Source organism: Argiope bruennichi, chromosome 10, assembly GCF_947563725.1.
Source record: "Argiope bruennichi chromosome 10, qqArgBrue1.1, whole genome shotgun sequence".
NCBI lineage: Eukaryota > Metazoa > Arthropoda > Arachnida > Araneae > Araneidae > Argiope > Argiope bruennichi.
In genome coordinates, this window is record NC_079160.1 from 44,929,203 (window position 1) to 44,951,884 (window position 22,682).

Sequence of the window (22,682 nt, forward strand, 5' to 3'; positions counted from 1 at the left end):
ATAAAGAAGAAAGGAATAAATAAAATCACAATAAGGTTATTAAGCTTCAAGCGATAACTTGCCAAATATGCCAATCCAAAACATTTTAATAGCAACCCTAAAATGTGGAGCTTTGTGACATCATTCAAGATGGTAGGCCATTGAAGAATATTTTAACTATTGGCGAATGTTTTGTGAGCTTGGCGACGAATGTTAACATCAAGTCCTAAGATTATTTAAATTTCATTTTACTTGTCAATTAAAACATTAAAACCCAAATTGAATAATATCTAAATGGTTTTAGGAAACAAGTGCATTTTATTAAAATATTAATAAAGACAAAAGAACCCATGAAACTTACCTGAAGTAGAAGAAGATGAATAAAGACAAACAGAGTGTAATAATCGATAATGTGGATCCAATTACCACAATGAGAGCAATAATCGTTGGAGTCCAAGAATTCGGGTACAGCTCCTGTAAATATCCAAAAGAAATTAAAGCGATTGTTCCTCAAGAAAGCTCATTATATTCTTCCTGTACAGTAAACAGTTACTTAAAATTACTTTCCAATAGTTAACTTATTCGAATTGGATTAATATCTCCGAAATAATTAAAGAACAAACTTATGGCAGGATAGAAACACAGATTCAACGAGACATCAATATCTGCAGTATTACTTTAAAGATGTAAATTTATATTTCATTGTTGTTTTTTTATACAAAAAGGCAATAATAAAATTTTGTAATTAGTAACGGACATTTGTTTGAAGAACTTTTAAATGCTCGTTTTTTTATTTCCTATTCATATTCGATTCAAATTGTAATTATTTAAAAGCTTTTAAAACTAATTGTTCTGTATTTTTCAAAATTTAAAGAATCCAGCTTAATATTAGTCTATTTCATAGCGTTTATTAATTATGTTAAAACGCCATCATTTATAATTGGTAGGTATATTTTAAGAGTTTGAAAAGGACTCTAAGAATACTTATTAATATTTCAACATATTAAAAAAAATCACTTCTTTATATAAAATATTAATTCCTGTAATAACTTCTTATAAATGAAACTTTTTGCATAGGTTACTTATTACTTATACAACGCATACACTGAATAATTATTTCCACACTAATGTCAAGGACTAGAAAATATTAAGAATTTTAATAATCAATTAAGAGTTCTCAAATTGTTAAACAAAATTGAACGTTAAGTTGTTGTTTTTTTCCATCTGTATTTTTTCATTTCTCATTTTCCTCATAGCTATTTCCTTTATATGTATATGTATTTTTCAGTTTGTTAGATTCTCATTGTAAATTTTTGACAAGAGAATGTCAGGAACTTTTTTTTTCTTGTAACAAAATGCATGTTAAAATAAAAGGATAAAAACATTATTCTAAGGACAATAATCTACTGTCACCAATCTGTAATATTGCTTTCTTATTCATATATAGTAAAAGAAATTTATAGATATTTTTATTGAATGTTGAATGAATGCCAGGTCAAAACATGCCAATCTTGGAGGACATTTACTGGCGAATTTGAAATATTGGCGACAAACATTAAGGTTCTTGAAAATACAAGAATTATAGCAATATCTTTGTTAAGAGCCGAGATTCGTGGATACTTCTAAAGAATTTTATACACTGTTAAGAAATTGTAAAACGAGAAATAAATTCTTCTTTCGATTTCTCGCTGCGTCTCATATTTTCTTGTCGAATAAACTGTCATTATCCGGTATCAAGTTGTTGGACGCATTTCAACATACGTCCACAGGATGATTTTCTATAATGTAATAATTTTCTGAATTTTCTGTGATAAAAACACTATTTAGCAACAACTAATGAAATATTGGGGGAATTCCATATGGAAAAAATTCTTGAAATCAGTATTGCGATTGAGGCTGTTCGATTGTGCAAAGATTTCTATCAAGAGCGCTCATTGCAAAATTTAACTATTTTCACCAATGCCACATAAGGCATTCATAATTTTAAATGAAATTACGAATACTTTTATTCAAAAGAAAAGGGATAATATCTTTATTAGAAAATATACGAGAAAATTTTGTTAATACTACTTTTACTAGGTTCTCTACACTACCATAAATTGAGATATTTTAATTCTATTTTCCCAGTATAATTTTCTTTATTCAGAAATCTTTATTCTTTTATATATCTTAGAATTCTTTATCCTTTTATAAATTTTTTTTTCTCTACACTTTAAATCCTCCTTCAGACAGAAACAATAGATACTTTTGTTCCATTTGAGATCTTCCATTCTACTCAGTGTTTTCACCCGGCATATAAAAACACTCTTCGGCGAAACAAAGCCAATTTCAATCCAAATTTAGAAGTCTAAGCATAAATAGTTTGTTTATAAAACCATGGAACTCTTCTCAATAGGTCTTCTTGGTATTCAGATGGAGTACCGTGCTTTGCTTGAGTGGCGTAGTATTTCGGAATATAAACCGCCTCTTCAGACGAAACTATAAACACAATATTCAGAAAGAGCGGAATATGTAAAATTGCAAAAGACGGATCTGAGTTTATCATGGCAATTTGAAATTTTTGCTATGGTTGAGAATCCCGAATATACTTGGATATTTAATATGTAATTTGAATAGCTCATCCCTACCGTGAATAATGCTATATCACATCGCAAATCGTCATTGGTAGAACTGAAGAAACTGTATAACACTATTCAGTTCTGTTGAACTTATAATAACTTCACACTATTATCTGTCCACATTCCAATAAAGATCATAATTAGGCATTATTTGTTTCAATACATTGTAAATATTTTATTAAGTTTTTAATAAGACCACGTACTTATTTTTTTTCTATATTCGGCGACATGGTTGCAAAAGGAATGTCAAAGCGGTATTCTGTTTATCACCAAATATTCTTTAACATGTCGTCTGTGATAGTGAATATTGTTACAAAAATTATTCTACAACAAAATACCGTCGATCAATCATAATAATGGAGCTCATTTAATCGCTAGTTCAGCAGTTTACTTGCTGTCTAATCGTCTCAAAATCTGTTACTTGTCGGCGACTCCGACTACTCTCATACGCACGACTTCTGACGATACACACAACTTCTTCCCTGCAGCTTCAGTGTGTCCGTCTTTTATAGTTCCGGGAGTCGGGGCTAGAATCTTCAGACCAATCAGGGCGTATCAGAGTGTATCTTGGTTCCTACTGGATGGATCTTGAAACTTCTCGAACTTTCCAGTATATTCCATTTTGTCGCCAAAGTCGCCAAATGGCCGCCAAGCTCTCAGGTCATTGACGCACAGGACAGATCTTACAAAGGGTTTTAACGGTTTTTCCCAGGATGACACTATTCGTGCCGGGTAGCAAAATTACAGATTTGTAACAATATAATAGGAGGATCTTTTATCTTCCACATAGCTCCTATCTTACTGGGATGTACGAATTTTGCTCATCTTCAATAATTATTTGGTTGCAGCACCTGAACGATTTGCATTTTATTAGTATGCAAGTAATTTAAGATTTTTCGGCCATTCGCATTCCTCCCCATCGGGATGTATGATTTATTAAGAATAGATTATGTGGAGCTCCGCTATTATTAATACCAAAAGGATACTTTTAATTGCTTTTATACACTAATATTGCCATTTATGAAAGATAAAAACAGGTATAAAAGGCATTCGTAAATTTATAGAATAGAACAAAGATTATTTGACTTACTGTGACATTTCACTTAATGCATCAAAAGCATTTGTAGATGTAACAATTTTTTTGATTTGAGCTGATAACCCACTAAACGCTTCAAAAGTATACATAGATTTAATAAATAATCTTTAAATTGGAATGAAATTCACTGAATACTTTATCAGCGAGAATCTAACGATTTCAAAGCTACCTGTCGCAAATCATTCAAGACATCAATGAGAGTTCCAAGATAAATTGTATAAATTCATTATCCTCTTCATATGCGAAGAAAGCAAAGAGTGAGAATAGAACTTGGAAATTATTAAGAGATACTTTAGAACTCACTCACTGTATCCAAAAACACATTTTTGGAACTATGTCTGACTGTTGGTCTGTTTATGAACATGTTTACGCAAATAGAACGAAATTTAAAACATAATTCAACAACATGAAATTTTGTATGTGAACTTTACTCCATCTCCAGAAATTCCTATCGAATTTTGGTTGAAATTCAAACCAGAAAAAGCTATTTTTTCCTTTCATGTTCAGGTAACAGAATAACTAAAATGCATAAATAACTTGCTGTATAAACTCAAGAACCTTTAGATTCGCAGATATGAAGCGTTTTTTATCATATCCGTTAAAAGGTTGTCCGCCTGGTGATCAGTACATTTATGATTATGCGACTGCAATAATTAAACTAGAAGAAATTGTCTCCCAAACACTTTCTAATATATTTTCTAATAAATGTATTACCCCCCCCCGGCATAAAAGTGTAAACCTTTGGTTAGACTGCTGAAAATTTTCTAAAACTTTTGCATTACTAGCATTTCCATGAATCATTGGTAACAAATAACTGAATCAAAATCAAAAATATAATTTTAAAATAAAGATAGAAACAAAAAGTTGAAAATGAAAAGGCACAGAAAAAAAAGAAGAAATTATGATATTAGAAGGCTTACTGCAAATGATGATAATTGAATTTAAATTACGTGAGAATATTTTTTTATGGTTCTTTATTTTTTTTTAATTTGGTTCAGCGAAATAAATATTTAAACTCAATAAGAAAATAATAAATTAAAAAAAGATATTTATATCGTTTTTGTTTTAACTTAGAGAAAAAAATATTAGATTAATGATCATGAAATGTTTCAAAAAATAGCGTAATTAATATATCTGTTGCCAGAATTTTATTTCAAATTAAATTTATGAAAGAAAAAAAATATTTTTTCAAAACGTCTCAAAATTCAATAAATTAATTCAAAGATGAAAAAAAAAATTTAAAATATCAATTGTTTGCCCACTTCAATTCAAAGTTGATCTTTTTCTACAATCATTTGAAACGATATTATGGGCAAACATCTACTAACAAACATTAAAACAACATAAAATATAAATAAATTTTTCTACTTTGTCTTTTAATATTCGATTTCAAGGTACATATTAATACCCATTACCACTACATGTATGCTAAATTTGGTTTGGTTTGGTTTGGTTATATTAACGTCCCGTTTGAAGCAACACAAGGGCTATTTTGGGACGGACCTCGTCATTTTGAACCGCGGTCAGATGACGAGGAGGACACCTGAGTTCGCACCCCAATCTCCACACCACACCACACCTCACCAGCGCTAGGACGTTTGGTCATGACGGATTTAATGTGCAACAGACCCCCTTACACGACGGTTCTTCGATGGAATCGGGTCATGACCCTGAAACCCTCCGGTTCCGAAGCCGAGACATGTATGCTAAATTTCATGGCTGTAAGTCTGACAGAATAGTCTGAACTTCGCAGATATGCACAAACATAGAGAAAAAACATTTCCTTTTGTTGTTGTGTTGTGACTTATGGCTCTTTACAGTTATCTATCAGCGATTTAAGCCGAGTGAGCGTCTCTTGTTTTTTCAGTAGCGCTAACTGGGACCAAGAGTATGAGTTAGCTACTTCATGTGTCACATTTGCTTGCACAGCTCCTTTTTACAGGGGGGGGGGCACATTCACACACCTCACAGATAGAATAGAGAGTAAGAACCATGACCGAACCAGGGCTCGAACCCGGAACGCCCAGATCATGGGAAAGATGCGATTCCTCTATGCCTGGACGCCGACACATTTCTTTTATATGCATATACACTATGACTAACAGATTCCATTATAAATAATGACTATAAATTTGGTTACTAAGCTTCTATACACTATAGCGATTTAAGCCGAGTGAGAGTCTCCTGTTTTTTCATTAGCGCCAACTAGGGCCAAGAGTACGATTTAGCTACTTCATGCGTCACATTTTCTTGCACAACTCCTTTTTACAGGGGGGCTGGGGGGGGACACATTCACACACCTCACAGATATAACACAGAGGAACCTTCTCCGAACCTGAGCTCGAACCCGGGGCATCCAGATCATGGGAAAGATGCGCTACCCCTATGCCTGGACGCCAGCACATTTCTTTTATATGCATATATACTATGACTAACAGGTTCCATTATAAATAATGACTTTAATTTGGTTACTAAGCTTCTATACACTATAGCGATTTAAGCCGAGTGAGAGTCTCCTGTTTTTTCATTAGCGCCAACTAGGGCCAAGAGTACGATTTAGCTACTTCATGCGTCACATTTTCTTGCACAACTCCTTTTTACAGGGGGGCGGGGGGGGACACATTCACACACCTCACAGATATAACACAGAGGAACCTTCTCCGAACCTGTGCTCGAACCCGGGGCATCCAGAACATGGGAAAGATGCGCTACCCCTATGCCTGGACGCCGGCACATTTCTTTTATATGCATATATACTATGACTAACAGGTTTCATTATAAATAATGACTATAAATTTGGTTGCTAAGCATCTATACACTACAATTCTTATCACACTTCCATATTCACTGAAATAAAGAGGTAATTTTTTCCTGTTTCTTGAAGAATAATCGGTCTTCTTCACTATGGATAACAATAAAATATAAAGAAAATATCTATCCAACTACTATGATTATTATCTTATTTTTCTCATTAGTTAGGAAAATGTACCAGATAGTCACGAAAAGAACATTTCGGTGTTTTATAGTACCATCATTAGAGATACGGACATCATATATACCCTAGTGTATGAATTTCTATTTGTGCAAATGTTTACTCTGGAAAGCTAAATGCCATAACAAGACTTCACTGGGGTAAGTCCATTCCCATGGGTTATGGTATTTCGCACTTTTTCACCCAAGTCGTAGGAAATGGGTGAGTAAAAATAGAGCTTTTGATTTCTGTAAAAGTAACAAAAATAGAATTTCGCCTATTGGACTCAATTCATTTGTTTTTGAAAATTTATTCAATGCGCGTTTCTCTTTGCATGTTTTTTCACAATGTAATTGTGGTCAAATAAAATGATATTTATTATCGAATTCATGAAACTGAAATTTGGATACTTCCATTTTTAAAACATTTTCCCTTTATACTAATCATGATTAAACTTCTGTCTAAAATAGATGCCCCTAGCTTCTTAATATCACAAGTGGTTTACTCTGACCAGCCCTGGGGCCCACGGAAAGATCTAAATGACAGGACCGCCACGACAGCATTGGCAAGAACTAATGTTGATTCCTAAGGGCCATCACCGACCACGGCATAACACATCCAGCGGCAGGTATGCCCCGTCATTCGTAGGCGGTAGCCGATCCCACTCCATTTCTATACCCACCCGGGTGGCGAAAACTAGCCACCATACTTCTCATCCTCGTATCTGAGGTGCTGACCTGGGAGGTGCAATTTTTTAATATGTAATGATTTAATATATCATTTAACGAAATAGTACTTCACAGCTGTATTTGCAATTCTAATGTGTAACCATTTTTTTTTAAATTGGAGAAATTTCATCGTCACTAAAATAGGTGTCTTCCACAGCATTTGCATAAGTCAATGAATACATCCGCTATTGAGAGAACCCGATGTATGAATTGTTTCATAAGTAATTTTCGTCAATATATAATCAAATGTAGAATTCTTCGCTTCTATTTTTTCGAGAAGTAGCACGTGTATATTTTCTTACATGTAATTCATGTTCTAAAGCTATAAACAGAAGCTAATCATTTTCTATTATCTTTCATTATTCTATTCCAAAGTTTGCTCGAAACACTAATAATTTATATGAGTAGTCTTGAAAACATAGCACCGGCGATTTTTCGAGCCATAACATATCAAATTTGGTATAACATTTCACAAAATTAAAATTTTAACATTCAGAGTTATCAAATATCGAAGATTTGGAAACTGGACAGTTTTGTATGCTCAAGGCTAATCATTATCTAGCTCTAAGAGTAGTTTATTTAAATTTTGAAACTAACAGGAATGACAGAATAATAATTTCACATAAGAAAAAAATAATATTAAAAATTCCTCTCAGCAAGCTGGAAGTCAAATGTGGATAAATTTTCATCCAATATCCCCTAATTTCTAAGGTATTACCTTTATCGAAAACCTGTAATTTCAAACATTTTTCGCCTTGATGATGCGGTAATTTGGCTGATTGGATTTATTTTTCTATCTTCAATATTAAGGAAGTTATAGCGAAATGAAAATTTCTATCTCCCACTATTTCCATTCCCTTTGAGCTAATTGTTGTTTCATTTAAGAACTCATCCGAGGTTTCTACATTTCTAACAACATATTCCAAGCCGGTTAAAATCCAAAGGAAATTACAGAGTTATCTTATTCACAACATAACATATATATATATATATATATATATATATATATATATATATATATATATATATATATATATATATATATATATATATAATGTTTTCCGAATCCTCTCTGCTAAATAATATGTAACATTATTTTGGTTGAAGCAGAGTGCAGGTTTGAAGACATAGACAAGACGTTGTAATTTTAATTCTCTTTAATATCCATCTCGGGAAAGCAATTTATTTACAAGCAGACTCAGCGCGACACAAAAGCAGAAGTAAGAAAGAAGCAAAAAAGGAAGAAACAAATGATCACTAGTCATATATAACATAGGATTTCCAGCCGCGAGCCGATGGAATGACCTTTGACAAGGGCAAAAGTATCACTTTCATTTGATACGTAGTACTGATGGCGCATTATTTTTACAAAGGGATTAATTAAACCGAAAGTGGAATTGGATCACGAAATAAGAGAATATTTTAGAATGAAGTTACTATGGGCTAAATTAAGATAAAATCTTGGAAATTAATTAAATTGAAATTAGAATTAAATATCATTACATATATATATATTATGAAATCTGGAAATCATTTTTTCTATAATTCACCACAAGATAGCGCCTCTTTAATAAAATCAAAATTTTATCAAAACTGATTGATTAATTAATGTTAAAGTTCTTCAATAGTTAATTATTGTATTATCATCAAATAATTCAGAATTCTAGTATATCTGGAAATGAGCGAAAATTGACTATAAAATTCCATCTTTGCGAGCAAGAAATAAGTTAAGTTTTTCGTTTTCATCACTAAACATAAAACAAAAAGATACTTATACTTATACTTAAAAAGATACTTTTCATTTGTCTAAAAATGTCAGACAGAGAATATTTTAGAATGAAGTTACTATGGGCTAAATTAAGATAAAATCTTGGAAATTAATTTGGATTAAATTAAAAGTTTAAAATATCATTACATATATATATATTATATTATATATATATTATATTATATATGTATAAATATATATATAAAGCGAAGAGTGGTTTCGTGTTCTAGGGATCATTATCGGTTTGCAGAAATTTTCCTAAAGTCATGAGATGTGAACCATTGCAATAGGTAGTTTTTTTTTATAGGAATCTACCTATAATGTAGCCATCAAAAGAATGAAAAATAAAGCAGTAATAAATTGATGTGTCTAATATCTATTTTGTTAAGTCTTCAGAGAACTATTAGTATATCCAGTCTAATCATTCAAATTCTTATCGTTTTATTTTGCATGACATTACTATAAGTTTATATGAAATAGGAGTTCAAACTTAATGCTAGTGACTTCGTAACGTTTATGTGCAGATTTTATCTCAACACTTTCTTTCTTCATAATAATGATATATCAACATCAAAGGATATAGTGCAAATTCTACCATAGGGCACCGATCAAAAATTTGCCAACCTCGGTGATAAATGTTGCTGCTGATGGAATTGGCATTAAAAATGAAGCTTGGTTACAAATGGACTTTGCGAATGGAACTGCAAAATTTATGGGCTCTTATGATTTGAAGTATTGACAAAATGCCATCCGCAAAAGGCTAACTTTGCCCGCTCTTTTGAAAGAGAAAAAGAAATTACTGTATTTGGTTTGGAATTTTTTCAATGCAACGAGTCGGTCTAAACATATATTCTTTCCCGATGTTTGGATTGATGTAACAAACAAAATGATAATTCCTCTTAGAAAACAAAGATTTCAATTGATCTTCCATAAAATAATATAATGCAATAAATAAATTATTAAAAAAATTATCTATTTCTGTTAATAAATTAGCTTTTGGCCATAACATGATGAAATTTTGGATAAGTTATTCTTATAGAATAAATGAATACCAAAAAAGAAAAGTGTCTAAATGTACACATAACAAGCAGAAAAAAAGAAGATTCTCTTTGATCAAACCAGCAGAGGTTGTCTCCCTAAAACTTTCCCGTATGCTCACTAATAAAAATGTTATTCATAGATAGATATTCTATGAATAACATTTGTCATAGATAGCATAATGTTAGTCATAGATAGCACTAGTGTGCAACAGTTAAGAAATAATTTAGAATAATAGCTGAATTTATCCTGCCATCCTTGTCGAGTTTTTTTTTTTTTTTTTTTTTTTGGCGATTCATCCCTGGCATGCGTTTAATAGTATTCAAAGATCGAATTTGAGTTTTCAACGCGTTTTTCCCAACCGATTGAAACAAAACTTTTACTCAAAACTACGCTTGTAGTCACAAACCCTTTACAAAATTTGATATAGTTAAGTCATTGCGTTTTTGGTTTGGTTATATTAACGTCCCGTTTGAAGCAACACTAGGGCTAGTTTGGGATGGACCTCGTCATTTTGAACCGCGGTCAGATGACGAGGACGACACCTGAGCTTCCTCTCCACGCCACGCCACGCCACACCACACCAGCGGGAGAAAGTTTGGTCATGACGGATTTAATGTGCAACAGACCCCCTTACACGACGGTTCTTCGGTGGAATCGAGTCACGAACCTGAAACCCTCCAGTTCCGAAGCCGAGACCTTACCACCAGGCCACCTCGCCCCATTGCGTTTTTGAGTTATCGCTTTGATATATTTGTGAAAACACAGACCGACAGACGGTCAATTACTGAATGGATTTGACTCAAAATTTTATTGGCGTCTACACTATAGATATTAAATCTGTTCTGAAGAAATTGATCCACCCAGCTCTGTTTCGTTTTGTAGATATCGTTTTAACTTATATTCGAACAGCCGGGCAGATGAACTCGCTCAGAACAGATTTTACTCAAAATTTGATAGAAATCTGCAAATTGTTGTACAGACCGAATCCCAAATTTCAACTGCCTAACTCAAAGTGTTTTTGAGTTGGCTTTGTCACAGACGGACAGACGGATATTTTCTAAAAATATATTTTTTCGAATTCAGGGGAGGTCTAAAACGTGGAGATGCGCCAACATCTCGAGTTGGAATTTTTTGACGATTGCTATACTTTCTCTATATTACATACACGAGAAAGTAAAAGTTATTTTTTTTCAGAATTATTTAGCTCAAATCGTTTCGATCCGATATTTAAGTTTTTGATTTCTCAAGTATGTTACCCATAGTTAGAAAACAAATTAAAATACAACACGAAATGTTTTCTTAATTTATTGTAAAAATTGAATACTTAACTTTGATTTCAAAGCTAGAGGAAGTTGCGCCTCAGTCAGTCATATTACTTGTAAAGACACGGATACAACCTTATTATCACGTAAAAACCACCATCGTCTGGTGGGTGCAAGGCGAAAAGTTTAGCAGTCGCGGTAACTCATAAAAACCCCTTTATTTTGCAAGAACACACGAATATACATAGCAAAACACAGATGAAACATGTACAAAACATGTACTACAAAAAATCAACTACAAACGGAAAACAAATCGATAATAAGCTATCGTAATGGCACAAAATACTCAGAGGTTACTCGCAAAAGATCAAAGTTCGAGAGAGCGACTTCGGTCACATGCTCATGTCTTGGTTCAACTACCGACTCTGTTTCTCGACCTTTTGTAGTTTCAGTGACTGAACAAATAATGATCCAAAATAAAAGTCGAAACTCGAGTTCTAATGGAGATATTGTGAAAATTCTTGAATATTCTCTTTTTTGTCGCCAAACGGTAGCCAAGTTCATCGCCAAAGCTGATAATTAATTCGGCATCCATTCAACAGTCATTACTAAATCTGCAGAACTATCTTCCTTGCCAGGACACTTACAGAGCAGGGAAGCAATATTAAAAATTCGTAAAATTCCGTAGGTTTGTTGCTGTTAGACTATTTAACACAGCTTAACGAAGAAATTGTACATGACTTAAGTGTTCAACATAACCACTAATTAATAATAAATGAAAATAAATAATATACATGAAATCAATTTTTTAATGCAATTGTGGCACCAAGGCAGATGTATGTGTGTGGGGGGAGTCACCTGTAAGTCAACAGCAAGCAGCTTTTATATAAAGCTATATTTTTGGTATTTGCATTTTGGGATTACCCGACTTTGTCCCTTAATAACCATAATGGATAGAAAGTTTTTAACTGCTATATAAAAAAGACCTCTAGAATACGTAGGTCAATTATTACCCTATTAACCCTGAGTTTACGAATCATGCGATTAAATCGACAATATTGCTTACCTGTATATTTGTAACGCACCGTGTAAAGTTGGTTATGTTTCCAACCCACAATCCATTCTCATCGCAGCTTCGAACAGCCAACATTTCTGAAAATAAAAAATATACATATAAATGAGAAATAAACTTGATGAAGGGAGGGTTTGAGTATGCAAAACAACATTTTAGATTACTTCTTTCACGCTTCAGCTGGTTGGAATGTAAAAAGTCATCCCAATGAGATCTGCTACGAGGGTTCGAATGTAAAAAGCTATTTTTTGTTTGTTGCTTTAAAAGAGGCTGAAACGTAGAAAATCGTTTTCTGAAACCTGTCCTAATACCGGCTCAAACATACAAAAAAAATCGTTAATGTTTTTCTACTATATAAAAAGGATCGTTTTACGAATATTCAAATGCTGGGTAGTCGACGGTCAATAGATGAAAAAAATAATTTATTTAAGCATTAATTAATGATTTTGCAGCTATGACACTTTTCTTCAAATATAGCCAGAACGAGAAAAGAATAAACAGTTAATTTTATCAATATATTTATTTGATATTCCAATATAATGAGTAATTAATGAGTTTCTAAAATGAGGAAACATTTATTTTGATTCATAATTTCAATTGGATATGCAGAATGAGATTATATGAATAGACTCAGAAATGAGGATTCAACTGTATGGGATGAATTTTAGAGAATTTTCCTGTTTCCTTATATATGAGAATACCTCATTACAGAAATGTATATTTTTTTTTCTCAAACTAAAACTTAAAATGAAAAAAAAAGAATGTTCCAAATTTTCAAAGTTCAATAAGTAAAGTTTGAAGAAGTTACCGAAAGAAGATGATTATTTTTTATCTAATTATTAAATCAAAAATATTTTTTGAAATTTATGAATAGGTAACTTTCCTTCAAGCACATTCTATAAACTCTTTCTATTTTAAGCTATTATAGTTAGCGAAAATACTGAAAACTTTTTTTTCAACATTTCAAAATCATAGTAAGGTAAAACCTAAAAATAATCTAAAACTCTGGAAATCTTTCATAAGAAAAGTATTCTGCAATAGTAATTATTTTTGAAAGTTTTAAAAAGTTGATATCAAATGGAATGGAGTAGTTAAGGGTTAATATCAGCAACGAAATTCTTATGTACAGTGAAATATTTTTTGACTCATAAGTACGTTTACTTATGAGTAAATAAGTTTGACTCATAAGAATATATCTGAGTAAAACGCTTTTATTGAAATCTAAAGCACACTAACAGAAAAATTAGTAAGAAAATACAATATATTATATTTATTTATACTATTATAACTACCACTTTGTTGTTAGCGATTCAATTTTTTTATATTTGCTTAAATCTAGCCGTTTTTCAATGTTTTTAATCGATAAAAAATAGTTACTAATAATTAATTAATTATCTTCAGATAAGTCTGCATAAATTGACTCATAAGTAAAGAAATATAGAGCCAATTTTGGTATAGAAAAATCATATACTCTATTAAAATCATTCCTGCTCGTTATATAAATGGTTTTTATAAAAGAATATCCCAACTGTTCAGGTTTATTAAAAGGAAACCAAACAAAGTACAGCGTACCCTCTAAAAATGTGAAGGATATCGAAGAAATACAATAGCTCAACCCATGAATTATCCACATGCCTGGAGTAAAGCTTTGAAAAAATATAGATATAAATATTGTTACGAATTGCTATGCGGCTTCCAAGCATAGTCAGTTCCATAGGAGGTCCCAGAGCTTGGCGACAAACTTGGCAACCATTTGGCAACTTGGCGAAGAATTTGGCTACTTTGGCGCCAAAATAGATTATACCCGAAACATCGAGAATTTTCCCGATCCGTCCAGTAGGAACGGGGATACGCCTCGAACGTTCCTGATTGGTTGAGAGGCTTCTAGCCCCGCCTCCTGAGACCTATAAAAGGAAGCACCCGCAGCTGCCGGGCAGTGGTGAATTGAGTCGTGGATTAGTGGAGACGAAGAGTAGTCGGAAGCGACGGTGAAGAACTCGTCTTCCAGGGACTAGCGGAGCAGTGACGGAGTAGAGCTGCTGTGTATACTGTTGTATGCTGCTTCTTATGCTGCTGTGTATGCTGGATGGAGTGAAGCTAGTGCTGAAATAAGCTGTGTGCTACTGTCTGTAATAGAGTTTTGTATGCTGCACGTCTCGGCTGAAGATAATCGTCTTCTGTGATGTATATAGTTGTCGTCTTTGTGCTGTCCTGTGTAGTTGTGTGTATGCTGTTGTTGCTGCACGTCTCGGCTGAAGATAATCATCTTCTGCGCTGTATATAGTTATCGTCTTTGTGCTGTCCTGTGTAGTTGTGAGTCCGGACAGTAGAAAATAAACGTCGTTGTTTTATTTTCTACTGCCGCCTGCTGATTGAGTGTTCTCCACACCATATAACCCCCACTATCCAAACGAACCCCGGGAAATTTTCGTAACAATATATAACAATTCTTAATTTTTGTTCTGATGCTACATCGAACACCTGCTGTTTGATGTAACTCTTGCAGGCTCTCGGCATTATATTAAATAATGTTGAAATAGAATGGTATGAGTTATCTTATCATTTTGATATCGTCCATATTATTGGAGAGGTTTATAATGAACATTTAAATTAAATGAGGTTTTTAATGAATTGAAACTTTCAACTTTCTTTTTGATTTCCAACGAACAAAGAGTTGCACTTTGTTTTGTTTCTTTTTAAGAGACTTGAAAAGCTGTATATTTATTTACAAACAGCCTGTACATCTTATTAAAATAAAAGTAATTGTGGATATATATGTATACTCCATATCTATTCTTAAGCGACTGAGCCAATTTCTATCAAACATTGCACACTTTTTCCTTAGATCCAGTGAAGAATAATATCAATTTTTGAAAGCGCAAAAATTAATCCCATTATCAGCAATTAGCTAAAACGTCGTTATTTTCCTGCAGAAAGAAACTCACTAGAAATATTTAATACTATGCAAAAAATTCAAACTTATTTTTTTCAGTGATAGCAAATTTCTTTCTGCAATTTTTTCTTCAATTTTTATTAAATATTTTTAATGCAGGTGATTTTGAAATATAATATTTACAGTAAGATTCAGATATACACTTTCATAATTTCGGTTTCATCTCGTTTGAAGTTTTTTTTTTATTGTTTCAAATTATCAATTTAATATTGCTTAAAGAAATTGAAAGAAAGAATTAATGCATCCTTAATCCCAAGCAATTACAACTGATGAAGGGCCAAAGATATTCAACTAAGTTTTATGGCATAATAAAATAATAAAGTGCATTATATTAATTTCTGAAAAATGAATTTCTACATAAAAAAATGTTATATATGAAAGTACTGAAATTCTGAACAATGCCAAGTATATCAAGTAATGTATACGTATATACCGGAGGTGTAAACCAAACATTCATTCTTAGTCAGAGGAAAGCTTTAATTAGAGCACTTCTAATCTACCATGTGAGCACAAATTATAATTTTAGTTTTGGCTTCAGTTTTAAAATTGTATAGTTTTTGAAAAAAAAACTCTTATTACATATTAGTGTACTTGTTTTTTGTTTATTTCTCTCCTTATAAAATAGTTGTAAATTATCCCCAAAAGCAGATGTTACGCTTTTCTACTCTACACATATCCTTTTCCAACCTCTTTCCTGAATTTTGTTTGTTTGTTTGTTGATGTTGTCTTTTAATCACTTAGTTTTGATATATGTGACAAAAACACTTAAAACTTACTGCATATTTTTCGATCATTTTCCATTCATTTTAATCCTATTAAAACATTCAGTCAATCGAAAATAACTATTTCTCGGTTTAGTTTAGTTTAGTTATATTAACGTCCCGTTGTAAAGCAACACGAGAGCTATTTTGGGACGGACTTCGTCATTTTGAACCGCGGTCAGATGACGAGGACGACACCTGAGCTGGCACCCCCATCTCCGCAACACACCACACCAGCGGGAGGACGTTTGGCATAACGGATTTAACGTGCAACAGACCCCTTTACACGGCGGTTCTTCGGTGGAATCGGGTCTCGAACCTGAAACCCTACGGTTCACAAGTCGAGATCTTACCACCAGGCCACCACGGCCCTACTATTTCTCAGAAAGCAAGATATATATCTTAAGATTCAATCTCAGACTACTATTCTTACCATTTTAACATCAAAATATGCTTTTTAAACATTAAGATATAAAAAATTATTATTTAAAACTGGCTTAGAAAATGCACTTTTAATTGCAATTTGCAGCACTTCTCATTTCTGAACTTAAAAAAAATCGTCACCGTATATGAGATAGTATATTCAATCCCACCAGATAGCCTACAGAATAATCTTGAATTCACTATTCCATGATTTTTTCCCACTACTTTTACCAAATGAAGATAATGTCAGCATATTATGCATCATCCATAAGGATTTAATTTGTGAACTATAAAAGACAGGTAGTTTTCTTAATCCCTTTTTTTTTAATTTTAATTATTTATGTTTCAAATTTTAATTGAAAAATCATTTAACGAGCTGCCATCTAACATGATTACATCTGCCATCTACCATACAATAGGAATGCAAATTTAGTCCACCAGATGGCAGCACATGTAATGATTGTGACGTTGTAACTCGTTGATGATCTCATTGATTGAAAGTTGATGATCTCATTGATTGAAAGTTGATGATCTCATTGATTGAAAGTTGATGACCCTCTACAATGATGTTTGATGATGTAGTTTGTCATTTATAAAAGATAGTTACGCTTCTTAATCCCTTTTCCTGTTAATATTTATTTAGATTTAGGCAGTATATTCCCTAATTATTATTTGAATCTTTTAAGTGATTAAATTCTGCGTTCTTCGATCTGGAGTATCACACTACAAATCACTTTATAACATTATACAGTCATACTCAATAATCATCTCCATAATCACAAATTGCATGCAATAATAATCGACCATCGTTAGCGAGAAGTCGTTCTCAGACATACAGACAGAGGATAGCAGAAGAGACTTGGCTATTCCCTAATTGTTATATTCGGACCCCTGTTTATTACGTTCATATTTCTCATTGTGATGTAATACCTACAGTACAACTCGGGTTCCATTTCTACGCCTTATACAAACTGGTAATGAATGCATCAACTTACACAATGGAATCCACGGAAATTATGTATACAGGGAATGAAATTTGGGATGATATCTTAAGATTTTCTGTAACATATGAATATATATTAAAGAAGATGCTGATTTATAATTAACTTTGTAAGAATATTAAAGCAGAATATATCGACCAGCTCTAGAGCGCCGGAATAGGTAATTAGTATGTAGTAAAAAATGATATCCTTTCATTTCTTTTTACAGAAAAAATATTTGTGTCAAGTATTTATTGTTGATGTCGATTATTGGATATGTATTTTGATACGAATAGACCCAGAGTCATGATATTAAATATTCAAATATAAATGCTGATCCAATTTTGAAATTTGGCCGGAAAAGCAAGTATTACATTTGAATTTTCTTTCAACATATTTAATTACAGGATGATTAAAAAAATATCTACACATTTGGGTTTAGACCTTAATAATTACGTTTTATACATAAACTTAATGATAGTAAAAGGTAGAAAATGTGTTGTTTATGCTCGTGTGTTTGGAATGATTCATGGCTAATTGGGGAAAATTTAATTCTCCGATTTAGAAAAGCAACAACTGTTCTGGGTGGATTTCTGCCAAATTAACAATATAGGACTGGAAGTTCAATACTCTGCAGTATGACGAATTAAACATTGTAACTTACAACTGAAAGAGAGTGTATATATCTGTGTGTGTGTGTGTGTGTGTGTGTGTGTGTGTGTGTGTGTGTGTGTGTGTGTGTGTGTGTGTGTGTGTGTGTGTGTGTGTGTGTGTGTGTGTGTGTGTGTGTGTGCATACCTCGGGCCGATTTTTAAAATTTAATTAAAAGTTTAATACATTAAAAATGAAACAAAATATAAGTGCTCCAGATATCGATAACTCCAGAAAATTCTATTACATGTAACTGTTTCTTGAGCGATTTCTATTACATTATCTGTAATTCTATTACATGTAACTGTTAAACTGTAACTGTTTTAAAATTCAAAAAATTGTCTATTAAATAATAATAAATTTTTTTCTGAATTTTGAAAAATATTTTTTCTATAATTTCCAGTATTTTACATTATTTCAATGAACTTCAAACCGTTTTCATTATTTCATATTATATTTAATAGTGTGAGATTCTCCCATTATTGGAAGCCAAGATCGAAAGCTTTTGCTTATTATATGTACAGTTCGCACAAGGAATAAAAATGATTTGTATTATCACGAAGACAATATGCATTTCAAAGATAATGTTACGAAATTTCCGGGGTTCGTTTGGATAGTGGGAGTTACATGGTGTGGAGAACGCTCAATCAGCAGGCAGCAGTAGAAAATAAAACAACGACGTTTATTTACACGAAGACACACAGGACAGCACAAAGACGACAACTATATACAGCACAAAAGACGATTATCTTCAGCCGAGACGTGCAGCATACAACAGCAGCATACAAAACAGCATACAACAGTCTCCACTGCAGACAGTAGAGCACAGCTTAGTTCCTCACTAGCTTGACTCCGTCGCTGCTCCGCTTAACTCTGGAAGGCCAGTTCTTTAACGTCGATTCCGACTACTCTCCACCGTCGATCCCGACTACTCTACTCTGTCGCTTCCGACTACTCTCGTCTGGTAGCTGCGGCTGCCTCCTTTTATAGGTCTCATGAGGCGGGGCTAGAGGCCTCTCAACCAATCAGGAACGTACGAGGCGTATCTCGGTTACTAATGGACGGTTCGGGAAAATTCTCGCTGTTTCGGGTATAATCTATTTTGGCACCAAAGTCGCCAAATCCGTCGCCATGTCGCCAAATGGTCGCCAAGTTTGTCGCCAAGCTCGGGGACCTCCGACGCGACACTCGGACTCCGTCCAATAAAGATGACTGTAAAACTGTCTGCCTGATGATGGAACCAACTATGCTTGGAAGCAGAATTGCAGGTTTGTAACAATACATTCCCTAGATAATTGCATTTTAATGCAACTATAATGCAATTTATAATGCCATTAAATTATATTATGCAATGCACTCATTTCTGTGAGAAATGGTTCTTATACCAATTAGTAAAAAAAGGTAAAGCTACTAAAATCATACAATTTAAATATATATTATAATTTCGCGTTAAAAAATAGTTGATATCATCATGATCATCAACTTATGTGCAAGATATTTATTTGAAGTAAACCCGAACCAATATTCTAATTGGCCGCCAAAACGGTTAATGATTAATATTGTGAAATATGGTGTGTTTAAGCAGGAAATATGTAATAGTTCTATAATCACCATACATAACGAGATGCTGTAAACGTTTCGTGGTCTATGAAGTATTTTATGAAACATTTTAAAAAGTTTTCGAAAATCTTAATTTGCTACATAATAATATTTTTAATATAAATGTACAATAAACGGTGCCAAAATAATGCTTAGCATTACTTTTTTTATGCTTACACTCTTATATGAAAGATAAAAAAAATCAGCATAAAGCTAGAGAAAAATGTTTATTATTTGAAAAAAATACTGTGAACATTAGAAGCAACTTTTCTGTGAGGAATTGTGCATTATATATCCTGAGTTAGCAGTTTAATATAAATTTTCATTTCATTAAACTTAAGCAATGAAAAAGTGAAACAATTTCCATTATTTTTTCGTCTAGTCGACGCTTTTCAAAACATGGTCATGGGATTTTAGAAGAAACATTATCACAATATTATGAAAGATATTAAATTGAGAACTTACCTTGAACGATTTGTTTTTATTGCTCTGGATAGTTAGAAAATAGTTAAATTAATGAAAAGAATTTACTTTGGATATAATGTTGTTAGCTTATAAGAAGTTTTTTGCTTTAGTTCTGATTTTTTTTTACCTTTTTATGTCTGAAATACAGAGAAAATATTATAATCATCAAACGCGAGATTTTGATTAATCTCCATTTAATCTAATCTCTCCAAAGCAAGAACATCGTTAGTCATAACACGTCTCTATCCATTATCGCTCATTTGAAAGAGAAACTAGTCTGTCAAGATAGAATTTACACCGTCAATTGGACAGGATCAGTAGTGAAAAGGTTAATCCATTAACAATGTTTGTTTTATTTCTGTTCATTTTGATACGCCATTTGCTTTAGAAATATGTTTCAAAATGTCACAACAGAGAGCTCGAAGAAAATTAGATATTTATGAACTTTCCATCATTTCAATGTCGAGATATTATGTCTATAAGCGACTTCAGATTAGATTATAAGTGCATAAAAAAGATATTCCTATATAAAGAATGTCTCAAAAGTAACGCAAAATTTGAATTTCCTACCATTTGTGCAGTAGAATATTGGTAACCCTATTAAAAAAACCATTTCACAGCTGATAGTTTAGGGTTAGTAAAAATGGAGTGCTACAAGATAGAACAACGTGTTAAAACTAGATTTGAATTAAATAAAAGAACAGAGTTTGTTTTCCATTTAAGTTGTTACATTTTTATTGAATCGTAAAATAAAAAAGATAAGGTTATGTATAGAAATCACAGAAGTCAAATGGCCTAGACAGCTTTGTTGTAACATACGCACTCTTTTGTTGAAATTTTCCATGATCCTTTTCCAAAAATGTTGCTGAATTTCGTTGATGCAGAGTTGAATTTCCTCCGTCAATACTTGTTGACATAGACCTTTGCTTTCAAATAACACCATAAAATGAAATTCAATGGTGTTAAACCACACGATCTAGGAGGTCAATACTCAAATTTTCGAACTGTGGTGGCCAGACTGTCATTATATTTGAAATATAGTTCCACAATGAAAACACATTGTTTTCATTCATGTGAACTTTTCGGTATAAACCTTTGCCTTCAAATAATACAATAAAAATAAATTCAGTGCTATTAAATCGCATGATTTAGAAGGTAAATTCTCTAATTTTGGAACTGTAGCATACAAACTTTCATTATTTTTGAAATATTGTTCAACAATAAAAACACGTTTTTCTACCATGCAATATTCCAATTTTACTATCCCTAAACTATCAGCTATCAAATGGGCTTTTTTAACAGGGTTGCCAACACTTTACTGCACAAATGGTGGCAAATTCAAATTTTGTTGTTAATTTTGGGACACCCTATATAAACCACATTCTAGTGGAACAGTTGCGAGATTAAAATGTAATAACACTTTAACTAGTTGAAGTTTGTCACTTAAGCTGATTGATTCCATTGCATCTGAGGAAATCAGAATTCTATATGATATTCCATACAGGATTAACAAGTTTTTTTATATTATTTTCTGCAAGTGTCAGAATAACAGGACCCATTAGAAATATACATATTCTTCCTTTCAAAATACTGCACACAAAATGGTAAGAATCCATATAAAATCACCGAAACTTACAAAACTGTATTTCAAAGAAATAAGACCTAAACGAAAAGAATTAATCAATATAAAAGAAGTTGCTAATTACTTGTAATTTTCATTTTCAAATATTCATTCCTGTCATTTCAAGATAACAAATAAACAAAATACAAATGTCTCCTGCGCTCTCTTTCAGATTCAAATCAATGTTACTCTGTTCAAGAAATGATTCAAAAAACAATCCCTTTAATTCAATCTCTTGATGGAATTCTCAAAAGATTTGGTAAAAGGACAAAAAGCAGTGCCTGAAAAGGAAGATTAATTGGAGAATTGTACGGCAACAGCTAATTCTTTTAACAAACTACTTCTCCCTTGGTTTCAGAAGCTAATTACAAATTAAGAATCAGTGCAGCAAGATTATATTTGCTTCATTATATCTTCCTCTGAAGTCTCTCTTATTTTTTCATAAAAGGATAAATGGTAAATTTACTTAAGCTTGACATTTTCCAGGGGACGTAGTTAATAATTAGATAGCTACCGCTTTCCATTCCGGATTTTATTTTTATCTGGGCTTTGAATAATTGTGATTTATTAGTATTCTTTTAGTTGAGAGTTAAAAATATGTATATCGGTGCAGGAATTTCCTTTTTTAGAAACTTGATCAAATCTCATATCTATGAAGCGTTTCTGTTGCATAAATTTTACATAATTATATCCA

The 22,682-nt window shown here is 32.4% G+C and overlaps 1 protein-coding gene across 1 annotated transcript in view; it reads right to left on the reverse strand.

Annotated features, from left to right (window-relative positions):
* The window catches only part of LOC129988712 (corticotropin-releasing factor receptor 1-like), a 334,441-nt gene that overhangs the window by 205,943 nt on the left and 105,816 nt on the right, over positions 1-22,682 (reverse strand). The window contains exons 3-4 of the mRNA XM_056096980.1: positions 12,530-12,615; positions 341-453 (exon numbers count right to left, since the gene is read on the reverse strand). Coding sequence (XP_055952955.1) covers positions 341-453; positions 12,530-12,613 — 197 coding nt within the window. The 5' untranslated portion in view covers positions 12,614-12,615. The remainder of the gene's footprint in view (positions 1-340; positions 454-12,529; positions 12,616-22,682) is intronic.